General features: G+C 33.6%; 2 protein-coding genes and 1 long non-coding RNA gene across 9 annotated transcripts; 2 read left to right on the top strand and 1 right to left on the bottom strand.

The window, feature by feature from the left end:
- Positions 1 to 878: 878 nt before the first annotated feature.
- On the bottom strand, positions 879 to 7,581 carry LOC108203579 (uncharacterized). 2 transcript variants are annotated; one of them, XR_010284760.1, is made up of 12 exons: positions 7,420 to 7,581; positions 7,230 to 7,325; positions 5,790 to 6,186; positions 5,600 to 5,695; positions 4,160 to 4,556; positions 3,970 to 4,065; positions 2,662 to 2,925; positions 2,204 to 2,416; positions 2,032 to 2,116; positions 1,841 to 1,946; positions 1,156 to 1,314; positions 879 to 956 (listed from the first exon to the last, which is right to left on the bottom strand). It is a non-coding gene; the product is annotated as an uncharacterized LOC108203579 (long non-coding RNA). The 2 variants fall into 2 exon arrangements; XR_010284759.1 differs by having other exon boundaries at positions 1,841 to 1,935.
- A 5,900-nt stretch (positions 7,582 to 13,481) lies between these two features.
- LOC108224800 (E3 ubiquitin-protein ligase SINAT2) lies at positions 13,482 to 18,538 on the top strand. 6 transcript variants are annotated; one of them, XM_017399522.2, is made up of 4 exons: positions 13,482 to 13,645; positions 14,892 to 15,201; positions 16,558 to 16,944; positions 17,912 to 18,538. In XM_017399522.2, the coding sequence occupies exons 2-4, from the start codon at positions 14,986 to 14,988 to the stop codon at positions 18,230 to 18,232; spliced, it is 924 nt and encodes a 307-aa protein (XP_017255011.1). In that variant the 5' UTR covers positions 13,482 to 13,645; positions 14,892 to 14,985; the 3' UTR covers positions 18,233 to 18,538. The 6 variants fall into 6 exon arrangements, with proteins under 6 accessions (XP_017255011.1, XP_017255014.1, XP_017255012.1 ...); XM_017399525.2 differs by lacking the exon at positions 13,482 to 13,645 and adding an exon at positions 13,669 to 13,687; XM_017399523.2 differs by lacking the exon at positions 13,482 to 13,645 and adding an exon at positions 13,673 to 13,810.
- Positions 18,539 to 19,689: 1,151 nt separating this feature from the next.
- On the top strand, positions 19,690 to 22,549 carry LOC108226697 (probable protein kinase At2g41970). The gene is made up of 8 exons (XM_017401693.2): positions 19,690 to 19,836; positions 20,112 to 20,331; positions 20,502 to 20,758; positions 20,852 to 20,978; positions 21,056 to 21,329; positions 21,619 to 21,751; positions 21,846 to 21,932; positions 22,150 to 22,549. The coding sequence occupies exons 2-8, from the start codon at positions 20,232 to 20,234 to the stop codon at positions 22,273 to 22,275; spliced, it is 1,104 nt and encodes a 367-aa protein (XP_017257182.1). The 5' UTR covers positions 19,690 to 19,836; positions 20,112 to 20,231; the 3' UTR covers positions 22,276 to 22,549.
- Positions 22,550 to 22,603: the final 54 nt, after the last annotated feature.

The following is a 22,603-nucleotide window of genomic DNA, read 5'->3' as shown; positions in this document are numbered from 1 at the left end:
AGATTATTTGCAATAATAGCGCAACCAAATCCATCTAAGAAAATTATTATGTCTCACAGTTTAACAATTCTGGTGCAATACTTAATATTTGAAACCTAATTAACTAAATGAAATAAAAAAAAAAATTCTCAAGGGTTTACATGTTCTTGGATGAATTGCTCCAATATAGTTATTTCTCCCGTCCCCCCAGAAACTTCGGCAATAGTCACCTTGTTACTACAGTGAGAAAATGCAGATGTGTATCCAGGGATACCAAGTGTGAACTCGTCAGAGACGTCAAGCTTTGGACAACGCATTTCGAGATGCTCAAAGTTTGTCACTGACTCACTGTTAAAAAACCAAGAGCAAAAAACTAAGAAATCACACAATTTGATTGAAACTTAATATATGTCAGCACAAAATGGAAGATAAATTTTATATCATTTTGTAGCCACTTCATATAATCAACTGCATGCAAAGTCAAGTATTCAGACCAGATATTTAACTGATAGATACACCAAGAGAGGTCATTGCGAAATTTTAAGACATAAGTTTTAATTCATTTCTACACTTGCATAGCGCTTACTACTAAGCAAACAGTAGAAGAAACGCTAAAAAGGATAGTGTAGAATGTATTTTTCTACATGTATATTCATACCCAACAGTATGAAAAATATATTTTTCTCAAGTGCAAAGCAACTCCATTAAAAATATATTTTTAATGGATTAAAAACATGTATATTAGTCGAATTATAATTACATCTGCAAGACGAAGCAACACTAAATTATCACCCAAAAAAATGAGAAAGGCCAAGATTAAAAATATAAAAGATTACTAAATCTGAAATTTAAATTATATTTCATACATGAGAGAAAGAGAGAGTACAATTTACCTTGCTGAGACTTAGAATTTGAATTATAAATTGAAATTGGATTGGGATGCATTTGGGAAAAAGTAACAGCTTCTCGAAAAAGCTCTGCAACAATAGTACAATACTCAGCAACAGTAGTCTCAAAATAAATTACAACTAACAAAAATTATAGCAGCAGCTCTTGCAAGTTGCATCCAGACCAAAATCAACTTCTATAGGCAATTACCTAAAGAATTGCCAGTAGAATTGCCAAAAACGAATCAGATATTGGAAACTATATACATACTTTGAGGAGATCAAAAACCTTCTCGCAAATGTACTTTTCCCGGATGCTTGCCCCTCGCTGCTGCAACTTGTCTGGATGTGCATGGAGAGTGGCTTTTCAGTAAGCTTTCTTTACAGCATCAGACATTATAATATTTGTCAGGGATATTGGTTGCCAATCACTACCAGGACCAAGGATCTGCAGACAGAAGTTCAGAAAATCAAATGCTGGCTGCGATTAGTTAGTTTGTTAATCTTGAACTATGTTAACCAATGCCGAGTCATCTTTTGTCCAGGAACTTCATGACTAACTGATTAGATATTCTATTAAGGGATGCAGAACAGTATAACACTGAAAGATCAGGAACCGGTGTAATCATGAGGAGCTTTTATAGGATAAAATTATTTAATTCAGAAGGAATCTAATCCTCACTGACTGCAATGCAATTCTTTTAATATTAAAGTCAAAAGCTTGAAATAATATGCCCGCTCTAGTTAAGAGCTTCATATTTAGCTCTCTGAATTATCCACAAAAAGAAGAGTATATCTAAATTGGGAGCAAGGACGATTTTCCGTCAATTAGTTAAGGAGCATGCAATCCGGAAGTGTCAGCCTGACTGTGACCTCTATTTCTAAAGATGAAAGAGTGTAAACTCAAAACAAAAACTTCTTAGCAAAGCATAATGTATATTGTGCAGCAATAATAAGCAAGGCCTTATACATACATATTGCAGGGTTGAGAGCAATGCACGCAAGTTCCCCTCCTTCCCAGTGGACCATCTTTTGATTTCGGCATCAAGGGATTCTGCTAGTGCAATAACTGGAAATCAACTAAAAAAGTTTAATAAATTATTATTAGGGCAGATAAAATTTAACTAAATGCAAGTGCAAAGAAATCAACTAAAAAAGTTTGTACATTTTTCCCAGCTTCCTCTTTTTGTGCAAGAAGATCACTCCCTTTGTTTAGCATCCCTGCACTTAAATAGTCCGGTGAAACATATCTACAGAAATAAGCAGCAGTGAGCACGATGCAAAGAACAAACTTTCGCACTTGAGCATTTTATTGAGAACATAAGAGATGAACATACCCAAATGTACACATCACTTGTGTAGTTACATGGCTTATTTCAGATCCTAACAAATTGGCAAGTCCAAAATCCGATGTGGAACAACTTTGGGTGTTAGCTCTACATCACATTTATAACTCGTCAAACAGAAATGAAATAAGTCTGCAAGTTTATATCCTACATTTGAATTGCTCTACACCTATTTAATTGTCTTCTGAATCATCAATCACCAGTCTGAAATAGTGTCAGTAAGCACACTCAAACTCTCATTAAAGAACATATAATTATCATAATAAAATAATACTCATTCTCAAATCTATCTACATGAATCAATCTCTGAAAAACGAACATCTGAGAGGAAGAACATTATTTATATTGCTATGTTAAAAATCATAGGATTTCTATTGCTCTAATATGTGAACTAAATTTCATCTGAACCTATTTGATGCAGTAGTGTCCTGTTCTCCTTCAATTCTTACCAATATGTTGAAGATATATGCATGATCCATCAATTCTTAACAGCTCGAATAAGCCACCAACCCATCACACCTTGTGGCTTCCCCACAGGATCACGCAAACGTCACAATTCGCTTCTGATAGATTTCTATGTGACACTGCATGCATAGCTCATGTTAGAAAGACTGAATTTTTACCTAAAAAATTTCTTTCCGTTGCGAAATCAAAGGCATCCGAATGCTGCCCTGCCCCGTCAAGCCGATTGATTATCCGTTGCTTATGACTATCTGCAGGTGATGTTAAGTGAAGATGAGTAACAATATAAAAGGAATATTTGGGACTAAAACTGTGCAAATATTAGCATTCAATATCAATTCAGTCCAGTATGTGTTATTCTGTCCAGTATTAATTCAGTTCAATTTCAAACACAGTCCCAGACCAGGTTCAAGAGTCTCCTTTTTAGAACTTAAAGAGTTGAAACTCTAACTCGCATAATTAAAATACTCCAAAACATGAAACTCAAATGTAAATCAGTTAAGATATTATAACAAATTCATAACCATTTCAACAATATCGTCAGTTTGTCATGTATAGAACAAAACCATCAAAAAGGTGTAACTTAATTTTTGTAGCATGTCCCAGTCTCTCTAATGATAAACAACCTAATACTTTACCATATATGTGTGTGTGTCTTTTTCCGGTACTTAAGTCCTCAATATAATTAAGTAACAAAATACGTTAGTAAGCAAAACATGCTGAAAAGCATGGTCTTAATTATATATTTTGTAAAAAGAGAAGATTGTGTTTTGACAAACTGACAGTATTATACGTTGAAATAGCTTCCAGATGCAATTTAAGCTTAATTAAAACTCTTCGTCTTCTATCACCTTTAGTATTTATCTTTCGAACTTGTATCATCAATAGTGTTATGTTTATAACTTAGGGTTTGACACACAAACAAAACTCACCAGCAAATATATTAAATTGAATGCATCATCATATATTAGATAATTACCCGATATATAATGAGTAAAGCGTCACAAAATCTATGTGTACAAAAGCAACATATCTCTATATAACTCAGAATCTGAAATTTAGAAAAAACAGTTAAAATTTCTCTCAGAACTTATATCAAATAGTTGTACTGCACAAATAAAACACAATAATCCATCTCCAAAACAAACTGGCCATATCAAACAACATCCATCTCAAGCTGTGAAACTGAAAAAGAAAAAAAAAAAGCAAAAAATATATATTCGAACAAATACTAACAAATATGCATCAACTGTAACTAAAGTAAATCAAGAAACAGAGAGGGGTAGACCGATTACCAACTGTGGCGAGAGAGATTTAATCGGAGAATTGATTTACCAGCTGCACTTCAAATCATAAATCAATACTCCTCAAAATATCCTTGAATCAAGCTTCTGCAAGAACAATCAATCATCAATGGCAATATATTATAATATGAGAGAGACGAATATATGAGAGTAAGAAGGAGAGATACAGATAGATACACACAGAGGAATTCAAATTTGAATAAAATCAAGAACCAAATGTCAGAGAAGATGATTAGTGTGATATGAAAGGGCGAAATGGCGGAGGGAGATGAAGCTCAGGCGCGAGAGTTTAGACCAAATGTTTTCAAATTTGAAAACCCTAGTTATCTTGGAGAAGCCCAGAAAGAAGAATGTGTGGCTGAGATTTGAACACCTGTTTATACCGTATAAATATTCCGTATATAATGGCAATACTTTGAAGATACATAAAATGTTGAGGGACAAAGTAGTAAAAACATACTGAAATATGTAGTAGGATTTATAATTTAAATAGAAATTTCTTTCCGTTGCGAAATCAAAGGCATCCGAATGCTGCCCTGCCCCGTCAAGCCGATTGATTATCCGTTGCTTATGACTATCTGCAGGTGATGTTAAGTGAAGATGAGTAACAATATAAAAGGAATATTTGGGACTAAAACTGTGCAAATATTAGCATTCAATATCAATTCAGTCCAGTATGTGTTATTCTGTCCAGTATTAATTCAGTTCAATTTCAAACACAGTCCCAGACCAGGTTCAAGAGTCTCCTTTTTAGAACTTAAAGAGTTGAAACTCTAACTCGCATAATTAAAATACTCCAAAACATGAAACTCAAATGTAAATCAGTTAAGATATTATAACAAATTCATAACCATTTCAACAATATCGTCAGTTTGTCATGTATAGAACAAAACCATCAAAAAGGTGTAACTTAATTTTTGTAGCATGTCCCAGTCTCTCTAATGATAAACAACCTAATACTTTACCATATATGTGTGTGTGTCTTTTTCCGGTACTTAAGTCCTCAATATAATTAAGTAACAAAATACGTTAGTAAGCAAAACATGCTGAAAAGCATGGTCTTAATTATATATTTTGTAAAAAGAGAAGATTGTGTTTTGACAAACTGACAGTATTATACGTTGAAATAGCTTCCAGATGCAATTTAAGCTTAATTAAAACTCTTCGTCTTCTATCACCTTTAGTATTTATCTTTCGAACTTGTATCATCAATAGTGTTATGTTTATAACTTAGGGTTTGACACACAAACAAAACTCACCAGCAAATATATTAAATTGAATGCATCATCATATATTAGATAATTACCCGATATATAATGAGTAAAGCGTCACAAAATCTATGTGTACAAAAGCAACATATCTCTATATAACTCAGAATCTGAAATTTAGAAAAAACAGTTAAAATTTCTCTCAGAACTTATATCAAATAGTTGTACTGCACAAATAAAACACAATAATCCATCTCCAAAACAAACTGGCCATATCAAACAACATCCATCTCAAGCTGTGAAACTGAAAAAGAAAAAAAAAAGCAAAAAATATATATTCGAACAAATACTAACAAATATGCATCAACTGTAACTAAAGTAAATCAAGAAACAGAGAGGGGTAGACCGATTACCAACTGCGGCGAGAGAGATTTAATCGGAGAATTGATTTACCAGCTGCACTTCAAATCATAAATCAATACTCCTCAAAATATCCTTGAATCAAGCTTCTGCAAGAACAATCAATCATCAATGGCAATATATTATAATATGAGAGAGACGAATATATGAGAGTAAGAAGGAGAGATACAGATAGATACACACAGAGGAATTCAAATTTGAATAAAATCAAGAACCAAATGTCAGAGAAGATGATTAGTGTGATATGAAAGGGCGAAATGGCGGAGGGAGATGAAGCTCAGGCGCGAGAGTTTAGACCAAATGTTTTCAAATTTGAAAACCCTAGTTATCTTGGAGAAGCCCAGAAAGAAGAATGTGTGGCTGAGATTTGAACACCTGTTTATACCGTATAAATATTCCGTATATAATGGCAATACTTTGAAGATACATAAAATGTTGAGGGACAAAGTAGTAAAAACATACTGAAATATGTAGTAGGATTTATAATTTAAATAGAAATTTCTTTCCGTTGCGAAATCAAAGGCATCCGAATGCTGCCCTGCCCCGTCAAGCCGATTGATTATCCGTTGCTTATGACTATCTGCAGGTGATGTTAAGTGAAGATGAGTAACAATATAAAAGGAATATTTGGGACTAAAACTGTGCAAATATTAGCATTCAATATCAATTCAGTCCAGTATGTGTTATTCTGTCCAGTATTAATTCAGTTCAATTTCAAACACAGTCCCAGACCAGGTTCAAGAGTCTCCTTTTTAGAACTTAAAGAGTTGAAACTCTAACTCGCATAATTAAAATACTCCAAAACATGAAACTCAAATGTAAATCAGTTAAGATATTATAACAAATTCATAACCATTTCAACAATATCGTCAGTTTGTCATGTATAGAACAAAACCATCAAAAAGGTGTAACTTAATTTTTGTAGCATGTCCCAGTCTCTCTAATGATAAACAACCTAATACTTTACCATATATGTGTGTGTGTCTTTTTCCGGTACTTAAGTCCTCAATATAATTAAGTAACAAAATACGTTAGTAAGCAAAACATGCTGAAAAGCATGGTCTTAATTATATATTTTGTAAAAAGAGAAGATTGTGTTTTGACAAACTGACAGTATTATACGTTGAAATAGCTTCCAGATGCAATTTAAGCTTAATTAAAACTCTTCGTCTTCTATCACCTTTAGTATTTATCTTTCGAACTTGTATCATCAATAGTGTTATGTTTATAACTTAGGGTTTGACACACAAACAAAACTCACCAGCAAATATATTAAATTGAATGCATCATCATATATTAGATAATTACCCGATATATAATGAGTAAAGCGTCACAAAATCTATGTGTACAAAAGCAACATATCTCTATATAACTCAGAATCTGAAATTTAGAAAAAACAGTTAAAATTTCTCTCAGAACTTATATCAAATAGTTGTACTGCACAAATAAAACACAATAATCCATCTCCAAAACAAACTGGCCATATCAAACAACATCCATCTCAAGCTGTGAAACTGAAAAAGAAAAAAAAAAGCAAAAAATATATATTCGAACAAATACTAACAAATATGCATCAACTGTAACTAAAGTAAATCAAGAAACAGAGAGGGGTAGACCGATTACCAACTGCGGCGAGAGAGATTTAATCGGAGAATTGATTTACCAGCTGCACTTCAAATCATAAATCAATACTCCTCAAAATATCCTTGAATCAAGCTTCTGCAAGAACAATCAATCATCAATGGCAATATATTATAATATGAGAGAGACGAATATATGAGAGTAAGAAGGAGAGATACAGATAGATACACACAGAGGAATTCAAATTTGAATAAAATCAAGAACCAAATGTCAGAGAAGATGATTAGTGTGATATGAAAGGGCGAAATGGCGGAGGGAGATGAAGCTCAGGCGCGAGAGTTTAGACCAAATGTTTTCAAATTTGAAAACCCTAGTTATCTTGGAGAAGCCCAGAAAGAAGAATGTGTGGCTGAGATTTGAACACCTGTTTATACCGTATAAATATTCCGTATATAATGGCAATACTTTGAAGATACATAAAATGTTGAGGGACAAAGTAGTAAAAACATACTGAAATATGTAGTAGGATTTATAATTTAAATAGATGATGAAACTGAATCAGACCTTTATTTGTTTCGTATGTTTTATTATATTTCAATGCATATTGTTTTCTTATTACACTAAGAAAGAAGAGTGGTGTTCGAATACTTGGTTTGAACTTTTAACTACAACATGCAAATACTAAGAATGTGTTATGGTAATGTTTGGGCTTTGCTCTATAAATTGCACTTATAAGCGGAACGATTTGAACATTCTCTTGATCTCCATGTATGCTTACAAGGCTACAACTACAAATAAGAGGAAGATAATAAAAAACTAGCCATTCGAATCCTCAATATCCCGTAAAGAGGAGGGAAAAAAAAGGTTCCTGCACAGGGCCACCAGGCAAAGCAATGTGAAGGAGATGATAAAACTGTATATTGAGAAAATGTCTTCTGTACAAACTTGATTACACTGTATATATATATATATAGAGAAGCTACCTATGCATAATACCAACACAACTCCGTATCTATGTAACTAACTTGCCAGCTGTATTGCCAGCTTGTATCTATGCTCAACTTGCATTGCCAGTGTTGGGCCTGCTAAGCGAACCTAACTCCACAAGAGTACGATATTGTCCGCTTTGGGTCTAGCCCGCACGGTTTTGTTTTTTTGGGCACCTCCCAAAAGGCCTCGTTCTATTGGAGTTGTTCTGGTTGCTTATATTATAGCTTTCTTCCCTTCCCACAACCGATGTGGGACAACTCCTAACAATCTCCCCCTTCACACATCGGGCTCGACACCTGTCGAATTCTGCCTCCTAACGTGTGATCGGGCTCCCCTAGGCCCAAACTGGAAGGCCCACCTGCCTTTATCCTTAAACCCATTCTGGGTAGCCCATCTGCCTTTTCCTAGGCCCGTTCTGGAGCCCACTTTAGATTGTTACGGACCGTTCCAACCTCGCTCTGATACCACTTGTTGGGCCAGCTAAGCGAACCTAACTCTACAATAGTACGATATTGTCCGCTTTGGGCCTAACCCGCACGGCTTTGTTTTTGGACACCTCCCAAAAGGCCTCGTATTATTGGAGTTGTTCTGCCTCCTTATATTCTAGCTTTCTGCCCCTCCCACAACCGATGTGGGACAACTCCTAACAATCTCCCCCTTCACACATCGGGCTCGACACCTGTCGAATTCTACCTCCTGTTGTGTGATCGGGCTCCCCTAGGCCCAAACTGGAAGACCCACCTGCCTTTATCCTTAAACTCATTCTGGGTAGCCCATCTGCCTTTTCCTAGGCCCGTTCTGGAGCCCACTTTAGATTGTTACGGACCGTTCCAACCTCGCTCTGATACCACTTTGTTGGGCCTGCTAAGCGAGCCTAACTCCACAAGAGTACGATATTGTCCGCTTTGGGCTTAGGGGAGCCCGATCACACGTTAGGAGGCAGAATTCGACAGGTGTCGAGCCCGATGTGTGAAGGGGGAGATTGTTAGGAGTTGTCCCACATCGGTTGTGGGAGGGGCCGAAAGCTAGAATATAAGCCGCTAGAACAACTCCAATAGAACGAGACCTTTTGGGAGGTGCCAAAAAAACAAAACCGTGCGGGCTAGGCCCAAAGCGGACAATATCATACTCTTGTGGAGTTAGGCTCGCTTAGCAGGCCCAACAGCCAGCTGTATTGCCAGCTGTATTGCTAACTGTATTCTCTCTTCTTGAATGATGTCAGCAGAAGGTATATTTCTAATTTCTAATACAATGAAAGGATGATCTATTGTGGGCTTATGATCTTAAAGTCGGTACCTTATTTTTAGCTGGACCGGCCCATAGTTTTTACTTTTATTCATTGCTACATTTTCTCATCTAGACTCGCCACAATCTTCATGATTGGAGATTTACGATAAAAGAGCGGTCCTAGGTTGTAAAATAAATTCGCCATAGTTTGATATTCGCCCAAACTATTTGAATCCCATAATTTCGAGTGCGAATATGAATATAGAATTATTTGTTTCAAATAATATCAGAATCTAAAATTAAATATATATGATATTTAAATATTATATAATTTATATAATATTATATAATGTGTATATTTACTTTTGCATTCAAAAAATAATATATTTATTCAAATTTTATATAATTGTAAAAATGTAATAAACATATATTATAAATCATTGAGTTTAATATTTTAAAGATAACAAATTTATATTGAAAGATAAATAAAAACTTTAACTCTTAACTCAACTTTAAAAAAATAATTCTACTATTTTTTCTTTGAATTTTTTATATAAAAATAAAAAAATCTGGTTAAAAATCAGATTCGATCCGGATATTATCCGTGACATATTATTCTTTGGAAAATTTCACATTCGGATATGAATATGAATGTAGATACGAATTTCCTGATTCAAATCCGGATATAGATAAAAACAAATCCTCATCCGAATAATTCATCTGACAATCCTAGTAAGCAGTATCGGCTCCAAAAATTCTGACGGCAAAATAATAAAATTTTAAATTTTATAATTAATCATGATTGGAAGTTAAATGACATGCTAGATTTTAACTAAAAATATTGGTTTATAAATTAAAATTTGCATTTACTATGAAATCTCCGTGATGGAATAAATGACGAAAGAACGAGACAAGTGCATGCATTGACAAACAAAAGTCCAGCCGTCTGCAGCAAGATACTCCCCCCGAATGAAGATTTCTGGAACCTGTCGACTGACTTTGACTCTTAAATTAAACTACTCATGTACTGTACTTCCTCTGTCCCATTTTAACTCTTAAAATACGTGTAAAAAAGTTAAAAGCAGTTAAAATGGGACGGAGGGAGTAGTAAGTTATTTGTTCGAAGATAAACAGCCAATTCAGAATCAAGCAAACAAATCCTCCACCAAATAATCAGAGATAGACGTAAATATTACTATAATTAATTGATCTCTGATAATATTTGAGGACACTAATTTACATTGATCCCTTACATGACCTACTTACATTTTAGTAATTTAATAATACCTATGCTTCATATGAACAAAATTGTAATGGAATTGAATACTTTTTTTAATACATAAACACCGTCACACATTTTTTCATAACAATATCCAATTGTTAGGAAGCGAAATCAAGACAACATCATCAGATATAAAAAAAACTATTCGGACCATTTTAAAACAAAAAAATAAAATTGATCTCGTTTTGCAATATTGCTGAGAGAAAGGTGTAATCTATTATATTACAACCGATTCTATAATTATTATTTGAAAGAATCATTTAAGATCATATTTTCTCACCTCACGTTTTAGTCGTAGCATATATGTTGTAAATTTTAATAAATCTATTATTCATATACTTGCATTTATTTATGAGATGCACTCCAATTATAATTTTACTAAATCACCTGACAAATTTCGTAAAACATTCGAATCACATATTCAGCGAGAAACTTCCAATTGTTGAAACATGCCTAAATATTTCAATTAGAATTTAGCTCAAGTTGTCGTGTAAACAAGTCACCTCTTAGTTCTGATCACATTTGAACTCCACAGAATTCAAAATAAAAAACAGATCTAACCCGAATCCAATTCAAACTTTCGAATCGGACATGGCTCCGTGTCCATGATAGCCTTCAAACGTGGGAGGCGGACCAATGCCCATCCAATAGCTTTAAAGCATCATATCTCACAATTGAATATAAAATTATCCCAATTCAATCATTTAATTGTTAGAATTTATAGTTTTGATATAATGTTAAAATTAGCTTTAAACTATTAAAATTATAATGTTTTCCTTTAATAAATTTATTTGATTACCTGTCGTCACTAGCCAATTTTGATTTCCGAGTCATGTTAAAATCAAGATATTTGATCGGATAATATGAAAAATAAGATTAACAAGAATGAAAAATAAGATGAAATTTGAATATAAGATTCTCATTCCAATAACTAATTCAAATATAAGAAAAGTCATATGAATACTACGAAAGAGTCTTTCAATATATCTAACGAAGAAATAACGAATCAATAATAGTTAAAGTTGAAAAATAATAATGAATATATTAATATTCAAAATTATTTTATAAATAATAAATTACTATATATAAATTTAATTAATTAAATATTTTTTATGATTAAATTAAAATAACTCTGAATGGTAGCACAAGCGCACTTCACAGAAATTAACTCATTCAAACAGTTTTACAGACATCGGGAATCGGACCTAATCGGTTGAGCTACCGATTCAAGGATTAATCGGAAATCGGGGATTAATCGGAAGGATAAATCGGGTTTATTTTAATATTAAAATATTATTTAATATTTAGTTATTATTATATTAGCTATTTGGTAACTGATATATTTACTATATTCATAAACTCTATAATTATTCATATTTAAAGTAGAGCTATTAACCAAAAAACCCAATCAACTTATCATTTTTTTGCCAAAAAACCTTTGAACTTTTATTTTCACTAACAACCCCAATAAACTTTATTAAATTATATAAAAATATAAACCATGGTTAAATTTAAGTATGTTTCCCTTATTTGCATTTCTTTATACATGTATGTGCCACATGTTATCTATTCATTAATAAATATAAATTTTTTCTTTAATATTTTATAATATTATAATTTTATAAACCCACGCTACAAGGAAGATCTAAGTGTTTTCATCGTTTGTACCAAATAATATATTATTTTGACCGTTTTATAATTTATTTAAACTTAATTTATATTAATTATTCTACTTAAGTGTCTAACTTCTACGAGTCATATGTATATATATTCTACTTAAGGATAATTGGTGGATTATGATTTTATAGTATGATATTTTTATAATTTTGATTTAAAAATAATATGAAAATAAGTGAAGATGTACTTGTCACATATCAGATTTTTCACCCCTTTGTTTTTTCTTCTATTATTTGAATTGTTATATTTTGTCTGCAGACAGCAACAACAGTTTTTTGCTAAAAAACAGGTGTAAAACTGTTTGTTAAATCTAAAAGCAGCTTTTAGCTGAAAAATTGCTTTTAGAAAAAACAAATCCTCACATGCTTTTGAAAAAAGCTGTTTTCAGCTTTTGCAGGAAGCTGTTATAAATTTCACTATCAAAATTCACCAAAAAAAAATTCTTTTTTTATATTAGAACTCAAAATAAGCAAATATCAAAAAAAATTAGCAAATAATTATCAGATTTATATAACAGCACTTTTTTACCCGCACTTTTTCTGACAGCACATCAATTTTTAACAGCACTCCCAAACAGATGCTTAATCATCATGATTATTTGTTAAAATTCACGGACACGAAAGTTTGTATCAAAATCATAAGCTATATTTATTTTAGATCTTGTAGTTAAATCTTCACAAAAATAATTTTTTTTAGTTTTTTGATTAATTTTAGTCATGTTGCCACATAAGATGTGTTAATCATGATTAGTCTATGTAAAAGATAAGTAACTCCGATTAAATTTTTTCATGAATTTAGTAAAGTTTATTGGGGTTGCTAGTGAAAAGAAAAGTTTAAAGGTTTTTTGGCAAAAATATAAAAAGTTGATTGGGTTTTTTGGTTAATAGCTCTTTAAAGTAATACAGTATTTTAATTTTAATAATTTATCACATATACTTCGATTATGAAATATATGTAAGGATTAATCGGATTTCAAAAATTGGATCGGTGGCCAATCTTGCAGAGGATTAATCGGAGATTTATCGGTTAAATCGGGGATTTTTAGAACACTGCATTCAAACATTAACAAATCAGATAAAGATTCCAATTTTGATTAAACCATACCGCTTAATACTGATCGGATCAAAATTTCGGATCAAAATTTTGTACAGTTCCAAGGGCACCCTTTACATATTTATCAATTTCACATCATCTCATCTGTGCACAACTGACAACACAATGAGAAACTAATGGGCGAAAAGAAAGGGGTAGAGACAAATCTTGGTGCATGCCCATCTCACCAGTAAGTAATATTATTGTTCTTGTCTTGCTCCTATTTTTCCGGGTAATACGCTTTTTTGCCGGAGCTCTCGTACACACGTTTTTCCCTTTTGTTTTTTCCTCTATATTTCTCTCTAGTCTCTATGCTGTTTTTATGTTTTTTTTTTCTTTGGATTTATTCAACAAGGTACTAGACAATGCTGTTGATTTTTTCATCTGGGCTATTTGTTGTTTTGCATTTTGATTACTAGGGTTATTGTTTTTTGGGAATCTTGTGCCGGTAAAAAGTCATTTTCTTTGTTGTTAATTCTGATTCTTGTGAAATTATGTGAAAAGGGGATCTTTTATATGTTGACATATTGCTTGCCCTGGACTTGGATTGGTTGGTTTTTGTGTTTTTGACATGAAAGGTTAGGTTTTTAATGTTGACATTTTGCTATATTTGGTAATTTCTGTGTTCTTGAAATGAAAGGTTGGGTCTTTAATGTTGACATTTTGCAATTTTGGTAATTTTGGAAGATGGGGTGTTTGATTTTATATGTGTTTTGTTGCTGGAAAAATTGAAAGTGGTGGTTTGATTTGTGATATGAAGCATGTTTGAAGTTTGATCTTTGCAATGTTGTTTTCATCTGATTGGGTACTTGGGGTTTTCGGTTCAAGGTGGTTACTCCATCCTGTTATTTTGTAAAAATCGGGTGGTTAGATTGCAGATATGGGGTGATTTGCTCTCACAGAGTCACATGTCAATTCTTGACATCTTGGCTTTGCATTAGGAAAGTTATGATATCTATGCAAGACTTACGACTTGCAGATTGAAACGTGTATTTATAGTATATGTCATTTTCAAAGGATGTGGAAATGAATTGGAAGTGATGACTGGCATTAATTGTCAAAGAGATGGAAAAATTTAGATTGATTTTGGGTTTTTTTATATTATTATTTGTGATAACTAGATGATTAATACATATACTAGAATTGGAAATTATCCCTTAGGTGCATTCTTTATCGATGTTGGTACTAGAACCTATTAAGTACTTGAGTCCTGGTGTCCAGAGATTTGCCAAGTTCAACTATACTAACTAATGGTTTCATAGAAGCTAAGAAAATAATAGTATTTTACACTCGTATTGATATTAGCAAGAGACCTTTTTTGTTTCTCATTATGATTGTACGTAATAGAAGAGTAGTACAATAAGCATCTGTGGTAGTCATGTTTCACATGTTTCTCATTGATCAACTTACATAATCTGGTCCTGAATTGTTTGCAGACCATAGAGAGCCAACATAATCCGCACAGTATTATAGCCTGTAGGTGGAATTGAACAGTAGCCGCTGATCAGCAATATCTTCCAGCAAGTATATATGGCTCCAGGTGGTGGTGTTTGCAAAGAAGTTGTTGACTCCCACAACAAGTATGTGAAGTATGATGTTGTAACAGCAAAGGCAGAGAAAAGTAATACTCCTGCGAAGACTGGCATTGGATTGGGTGATAAGCATGGAATGCCTTCAACCAATGGCGTGCACGAGCTGCTTGAATGTGCTGTCTGTACGAGTTTAATGTATCCTCCCATATATCAGGTCTGTGACACTTCTATGCTCAGACATGTAGGTGTAAAAGTCTAACTTTCCTTCTTTGGTGCTGCATGTAATTGTTAATTTTCTTGCATCATATTTATGAGCCTTACGTAGCTTGTTACCCATATTTGGAGATGGAATTGCTTTAACATTTGAATTTTATTCATGTTATGCTTTTTTTTTTGTACGTGGATATAAATATGTTATAACATTTAACTGCAGCATGTACTTTGCTTTTTACTAATTTTTGAATCATGAAATTGTTTTCTTATCCATAGCCAATCGATGGTGGCAAGTACAAAGTAAAAGTTGGGAGCTAGATGTTTGTTAGCACTAGTTGTTAGGAGGAAAAGAGGGAAATCTATGCATTAATTTTAGGTGCAACGGAGAAGTAATACATATGTCTAAAGATAAAATAAATAGATATGGTTTGTAGCTACCTTCTGAGACATCATATTTTATTTGTCAATAAATTCCTAATACCTAACAAATTTTCTTGTTGTAATCTGGTGAACCACGTTGTTTGGATATATAGAACTTCCAAAATCAGAATGACTGTAAAGATCACGTAAAATAATGATAAGATGTCTATGAATTCACGTTTTCAATTTTGGCATCTTTACACATCATTTTGTTTATCAATTTCGATCTGAGAGGATTTTTCCCCCCTTTATTCTTGTGGCAATCATCTATTTATTGATTTTTTTAAGCGGAAACACGAATAAGCTTTGTCACAGCTAACTCCCTTTTCAGACAATAAAATTTCTAAATAAGCACATGCTTCATAATCTAATTGGACTAGTCTTTAAATGATCATTTTAGTGAGCATACCATTTATACCTGTGGCTGTCTTCTATTGTACAGTAGACACTTTTAACAAATAAATATCTTCTTAAAGTGGGTAATAGTTTATATTGACAACTCAAGCCATCATAATTAGATTAATGTATAGAACTTTACAATATATTTTGGGAGATATCAGTCTATATCTCCTCTAAGAAAGTACAGGCTAGATTCAGTTTACTGGTGTTGGCTGTGATGAAATTTGGTGCTGTGCAAGAGTTGGTACAAGAAGCTCCAACAGAGCAAGGGCTGGTTCTTTTTGGAAAACTAGTTTCTTTTGACCCTGTAGGCCGGAAGCCGTATTTGAGGATTGATTGATTTCTTAGTCATCTGTTGTCTTTTCCTTGAATTGATATTATGTGTCAGGAGAAGATTACATCTGCATATTTGCATCTTGCTATCCATTCTCCCCATCATTTTTATTCTTTTCGAGTGGAGATAATTCACTCTGTTATAACACGTCAGTTCCGCAGTTTTGACTTGACATCCCTTTTCTTTTTCTTTAATTTGTTTTAGTGCCCAAATGGCCACACACTATGCTCAGACTGCAAAATCAGAGTGCACAATTGTTGTCCAACTTGCCGCCTTGAACTTGGAAATATTAGGTGTTTGGCTTTGGAGAAAGTAGCTGAATCATTGGAGCTCCCCTGCAGATACCGAAGTCTTGGTTGTGATGATATTTTTCCGTACTACAGCAAACTCAAGCATGAACAACACTGTCGATTTCGTCCTTACAGTTGTCCTTATGCTGGATCTGAGTGCTCTATCTCCAGTGACATTCCGACCCTTGTTACCCATCTCAAAGATGATCACAATGTTGACATGCATGATGGATGTACATTCAATCATCGCTATGTTAAAGCAAATCCTCACGAAGTGGAAAATGCTACCTGGATGCTAACTGTAAGTTGTTTTTACATGAAATTATGATCATTTGGTTAATATATGTTTCTATATTAAACCACACATTTCTTTTGTGATGTGTTGTTGTATTGCTGTCCACTACTAATCTACCACTATTACATGATTCTATACTTGAGGTATACAACAACAGTAGTTAGCAATGTAGACACCACTGTGAATCAAGTATCGAAAAATTCAGAAGTTTTAGTTTTCTGCTCATTTGTAGTCCATGCATTGATTATCATGGTCAAGTTATTATTTTAGTTTTAATGGGAAGCATCTAGGGACTAGGCTCTGTAGTTACATATAAAACAAATTGGAATTGCTCAATCACACATAAATCCAAATACTCATGCACACAATTTTTTCACTTAGTTTGAACCCTCAACCTCTAGTGTGCGTAGTATCAGCAGAATTGCAAGACTACAAGGCACTGGGTATCTATGGGTTTTATAGACTTGACTAAATTATATGTACTGTGCATCAGGACTTCAACTCATTAAAAACATTAGGTAGTTTCTGAACTGAACTCTAGCAAACACATTAAGCTTAAATAAGATCACGAGTTTGTTTACATAAATTAGTTGAAGTTGAATAGTATATGTTGAGCTTCAGGTAGTGATAGTCCAATATATTAAACTTGACCAATTTGAGCTAAACAAAACTAGTTTATTAAATAGTAGAGATTGAAAAACCCATCTAAGCTTTATTTTGAGGGTTTTTTTTCTGGCATTACTAAACTCATCGGCTTAATAAAGTCAAAATTAAGTGTAGATTGTAGCTTTAAATATTATAAGTAACCTAGTAACATACGTATGTATGTGTTTGTCTGTGTGAGATGTAAATTACCCAATATTTTAGTACAATCTTTCACTTTGAATTGCTTTAACAATAACTAGTTGTTGAAAGTCTATATATGACTAATACACTCTTATACCTGACCTTGACTTTTTTGTATCCAATACAGGTCTTCAATTGCTATGGAAGACAGTTTTGCTTGCATTTTGAAGCTTTCCAGCTAGGTATGGCACCTGTTTACATATCTTTCTTGAGATTTATGGGAGAAGATAGCGAGGCCAAAAAGTTTAGCTATTCTCTGGAAGTTGGTGGGTATGGGCGGAAGTTAACATGGCAAGGGGTTCCGAGGAGTATTCGTGACAGTCATCGAAAAGTTCGTGACAGCCTTGATGGTCTCATCATTCCGAGAAATTTAGCACTCTTTTTTTCTGGTGGGGACAGGGAAGAGCTTAAGTTAAGGGTCACCGGGCGCATATGGAAAGAGCAGTAAAAGTCTTCTATTTGTATAGTTTCTGTCCTTGTGGCTCCCCAAGACATGCTGAAACGCCTTATTAGGGTCATGCTTTTTGTGCATACATGGTGCATGTGACTCGGGTCTAGGATTAAAACGCCCATATCCTCCGGGCTCTTATTCAAATTCAGTCGATTAATGTTCTTGTCATTGAGCTTTGATGATCTAGAGAAAGTTACAACTGGAACTGTGGAAGCCAATGTAGGTTACATCGAATATTTATATTAATGTTTTTGGTTGAGAAAAACATCATTTCTCTAGTGAAAATTCCTGTGTTTCTATTTATTTATTTTTTAGACAAAAAAAAAGAGGATTGAAAAATGATATGTATAGTAATTTTTCCAAGCAGATTCACATGGGTAAATAGATAGAGTGTCACTATTTTTAGGACCAAGGGAGCATGTTAAAAACATTGAAAGGACCAATTTTATCCCTCATGAGTTCAAAGAATTTTATTGAGTTAAGATTTTTTTTAAAAAAATTCATTCTTGTCCGTTCAGATTTAAAAAAAATGTAAATAGAATATTGAAATATTTAGTTAGAATCTTAAATTATCCTAAAATTTTTGATGATATTCATAAGAATTTAAAATTGTGTTTGGTATTCAACTGACATTATTTAAAACTCATTAAAATGTAATGATATTCAAAAATTATTGATTTTCTTTTTAATTTTAGTGAATAATGAATTTTGCGAGTTTTTCATGATATTTTATGTTTTTAGAAATCCGTTCAAAATTCATTTTTAAATTTTAAATGTGATGAAGTAGCGGAAAGGCATAGAAATAAGGATACAATTTCAAAAAAATTGCATAGACAAGATATATGGACTTGTCATATTCTAGTTCAAGTCGCTGGACTACGTCCCGCATAGTTTCTGACAGTTAAGAGCAACTCCAATGCAATGCTATACTTGGTTCTATTGCTATATTATAGCATCAAAAGTAAAAAAACTCAACTCCAAAGGGGTGCTATATTTGGATGCATCCATGCATAGATGCATCCTTGGTTCTATATTTGAAACCAAGGATGGATCCATCCATGTTGCCACATCATCAATAGCTAGAAATTGGAAACTAGTTAATGAGTTAGGTAAAAGTTAATGAGTTGGTTCTATATAAAAGTTAGGTAAAAGTTAATAATTTAGTTAAATTTGAAAGTAGTTATAGAACTTAGCATTGGAGTGCAAGTTCTATTTTAACACCAAAAAACACTTTTTGATGCTATATTATATCAATAGCAATAGATATATAGCATCTAGCATTGGACTTGCTCTAAGAGGATAAAAAATTGTAACATAAAATGAATCTACTTTACAGACCGTTGGATAGGCATATGAAAAATGATAGACATCTTCATGAGTGGTTAAAACAAGGTCCCAACCGTATTTCCCGCTAATGAATTGCTTAACCTTAATAGTTAATCCCCCCAAAAAACACAAAAGCGCAGACACGGGAAGAGAGAAAGACAAAATCCCTGTTCTTCCTCTTCCTTCCTTCAAATTTCCGCATTCATATATCTCTCCATTTTCATTTTCTGTATCATATTCCGGATATATTTGAATTACTAATTTCGTATTAGCTGGTATGTTCTTACTTGATCTTTTCGATGTTAATTCTTTGCATGCAATAATATGTTTTCTTCTTGAATATCACTCCCTGCTGAATTTTTCGATATTTAGCTAGCTTGATCATTCCATACATGTTTTTAAAATTTTAGTTGTCCGGGTAAATTTTCTTGACAATCATTGTTTAACTATTTGCTTATTATTCAATCAGATGGAATTATAATGATTGTAAATTGCTTAATGGAGAGTTGAAGTTTGTTTTGTAATCAGGCTTTTATACGATATATTATAGGTTGATTTATTGATGCTGAAGAAAGATATTTGAAGGATTTAAATAAAAGCACCGCAGCATATGATTTTCAAATAAGAAACTCTGAGGTTTCTGCTTGAGGACGTTCCCGTGATTTGAAGCATGTTCTGCTGTGGAGATGCAGAAGAGGAGAGCGGTGGTCCACCTTCTAATCAATATACCGCGCCTCCTAGAGGAGGACCTCCTAGAGGGGGGACAGGAGGTAAAATTTACCGTTACCCTTTGTTTAATTGGTATTCAGATATAGATTTTGCTTTATGTTCAAGGCCGCATTCATCAGCAACTATTACAACTATGATTTGGTCTTTACTATGGTCTATGAGTTTTCACTTTCTATTTGATAGTACTTATTGATGTCTAATTATTCTTTAGGCAGTAATAGAGGAGAACCAAGAGGTTCTGGGATGGTAAGAGGTGGAGGTGCAAACAAAGTTTTACCTATTGAAACACCAGCTTTGTCGCTAGATGAGTTGAATAAGATAACTGGTAACTTTGGCACAAAATCTTTGATCGGAGAAGGTTCCTATGGACGTGTTTTCTATGCAAAGTTGAACAATGGAACAAGTGCTGCAATTAAGAAGCTTGATACTGGTTCTTCCCAAGAGACAGACTCTGATTTTACAGCGCAGGTGAATGCAATACCATTTTTATTGTGTAATACTGGATGTAGTTGGTATTGTCATGTCATTTAACTTTTGTTAATATGATATGGCCTTGTACAGCTTTCCATGGTATCGAGACTCAAGAATGATCATTTCACAGAGTTGATTGGTTATTGCTTAGAGAACAATAATAAAATTGTGGCATATCAGTATGCCACTATGGGATCCCTACATGATGTATTACATGGTACGACAAGATTTCACTGTAGTATATATATTAGATTTATAACGAGTGGTTCACTGTTTTTAATTACACTGATACAGGGAGGAAGGGTGTACAAGGAGCTGAACCGGGTCCTGTTCTTAGTTGGAGCCAAAGAGTTAAAATTGCTTATGGTGCAGCGAGAGGCCTTGAGTTTCTACATGAAAAGGTTCAGCCTCCAATTGTACATCGTGATGTCAGATCCAGCAACGTCCTTCTGTTTGATGATTTTGTAGCTAAGATTGCCGATTTCAGTTTAACAAGTCAGTCATCTGACACAGCTGCTCGACTGCATTCAACTAGAGTCTTGGGAACATTCGGCTATCATGCTCCAGAGTATGAACTATTTCTCCGTCTTCACTTTATCTAGTGATATACTTTTAATTGGTCTTTAAAAATTAAAACAACATTAGTTTCGAATTAATTGACTATCTAGTTTGTTATTTGGTAATATCATTGTACCCTGCAGTCATTTCTTAAAAAATAGCCATGTAAGGACAATTATGAGCTCTGCAAACAAAGCTTGCACTTGTTACACAAGCTACTCAGTCTCTGTTGAGTTTAGAGTCTTGTATTTCATAAACAGAATATATTTTGATTTTCTTGTCCTTGTGATCTGGTTCAGGTATGCCATGACAGGGCAGATAACCCAGAAAAGTGATGTTTACAGTTTCGGGGTGGTTCTTCTCGAGCTTTTAACAGGAAGGAAGCCAGTTGATCACACAATGCCCAAGGGACAGCAGAGTCTTGTTACTTGGGTGCATATATATTTTTTTTAGGCTAACAATTTTACTATCTTCCTTCTCTAAATATTTTCAGGTAGTAATAACAAGAAGTCATTTTCATTTGTAGGCAACTCCGAGACTGAGTGAAGATAAAGTAAGGCAGTGTGTGGATCCCAAGCTGGAAAACGATTTTCCACCAAAGGCAATTGCTAAGGTTCTTTTACACACCCTTCTTCAGGCATTGTTATAGTTGATTCAGTATGATATCCGCAGTTGACTGAAAAAAGCGAAGTTTGATCCGCTTGTATAGTTCTCAGATGACGGGATCATAAAAATTGAATAAACTGTGCGCTTATGACTTCCTGTTCTTGAAAAAAAAATCTGCGGTATAGCATATCTTTATTATAACTCATATTTGTGATTTGTTTCAGATGGGAGCAGTTGCAGCACTTTGTGTTCAATATGAAGCTGATTTTCGACCAAACATGACAATTGTTGTTAAGGCTCTACAACCACTTCTGAACTCGAAACCAGCAGGCCAAGAGTCTAATGCATAGAAATGTACACTACCAATGAACTGTGTAACTTACAAAAATGTTGCAATGTGAAATCAACATCTGAGAACCACAATGGTAAACAAAGTCCGGTGAAGTTACACGACTGCCTCCCCATGATAATTTCATTCTGAATACGTAGCAACGTCATATGTTAGCGTTAAAGATAGCTTGAGATCTCTCAGAAAATCATCGAAAAATGTACACTATTTTCAACTGTATTGTAATTTGTACAATATTGTAAGAAAATGCATTATCCATTGTTATTTTTCTTGCATGATTCATTCAACATACCCATAACTTGCAGTCTACAGAATGACTGCAATTCAAT

This window comes from Daucus carota, chromosome 6 (assembly GCF_001625215.2).
Source record: "Daucus carota subsp. sativus chromosome 6, DH1 v3.0, whole genome shotgun sequence".
Classification (NCBI taxonomy): Eukaryota; Viridiplantae; Streptophyta; class Magnoliopsida; order Apiales; family Apiaceae; genus Daucus; species Daucus carota.
Note: the sequence above shows the minus strand (reverse complement) of the source record. Positions and strands in the feature narration are given on the sequence as shown.

What these genes read in the sequence shown, in the direction of transcription:
- LOC108224800 (XM_017399522.2), top strand. Translation starts at nt 14,986, where the DNA reads ATGGCTCCAGGTGGTGGTGTTTGCAAAGAAGTTGTTGACTCCCACAAC. An exon ending in TGTATCCTCCCATATATCAG is followed by an intron (nt 15,202 to 16,557) that starts GTCTGTGACACT and finishes AATTTGTTTTAG; the next exon opens with TGCCCAAATGGCCACACACT. An exon ending in ATGCTACCTGGATGCTAACT is followed by an intron (nt 16,945 to 17,911) that starts GTAAGTTGTTTT and finishes TATCCAATACAG; the next exon opens with GTCTTCAATTGCTATGGAAG.
- LOC108226697 (XM_017401693.2), top strand. Translation starts at nt 20,232, where the DNA reads ATGTTCTGCTGTGGAGATGCAGAAGAGGAGAGCGGTGGTCCACCTTCT. An exon ending in CCTACATGATGTATTACATG is followed by an intron (nt 20,979 to 21,055) that starts GTACGACAAGAT and finishes ACACTGATACAG; the next exon opens with GGAGGAAGGGTGTACAAGGA. An exon ending in TTCGGCTATCATGCTCCAGA is followed by an intron (nt 21,330 to 21,618) that starts GTATGAACTATT and finishes GATCTGGTTCAG; the next exon opens with GTATGCCATGACAGGGCAGA.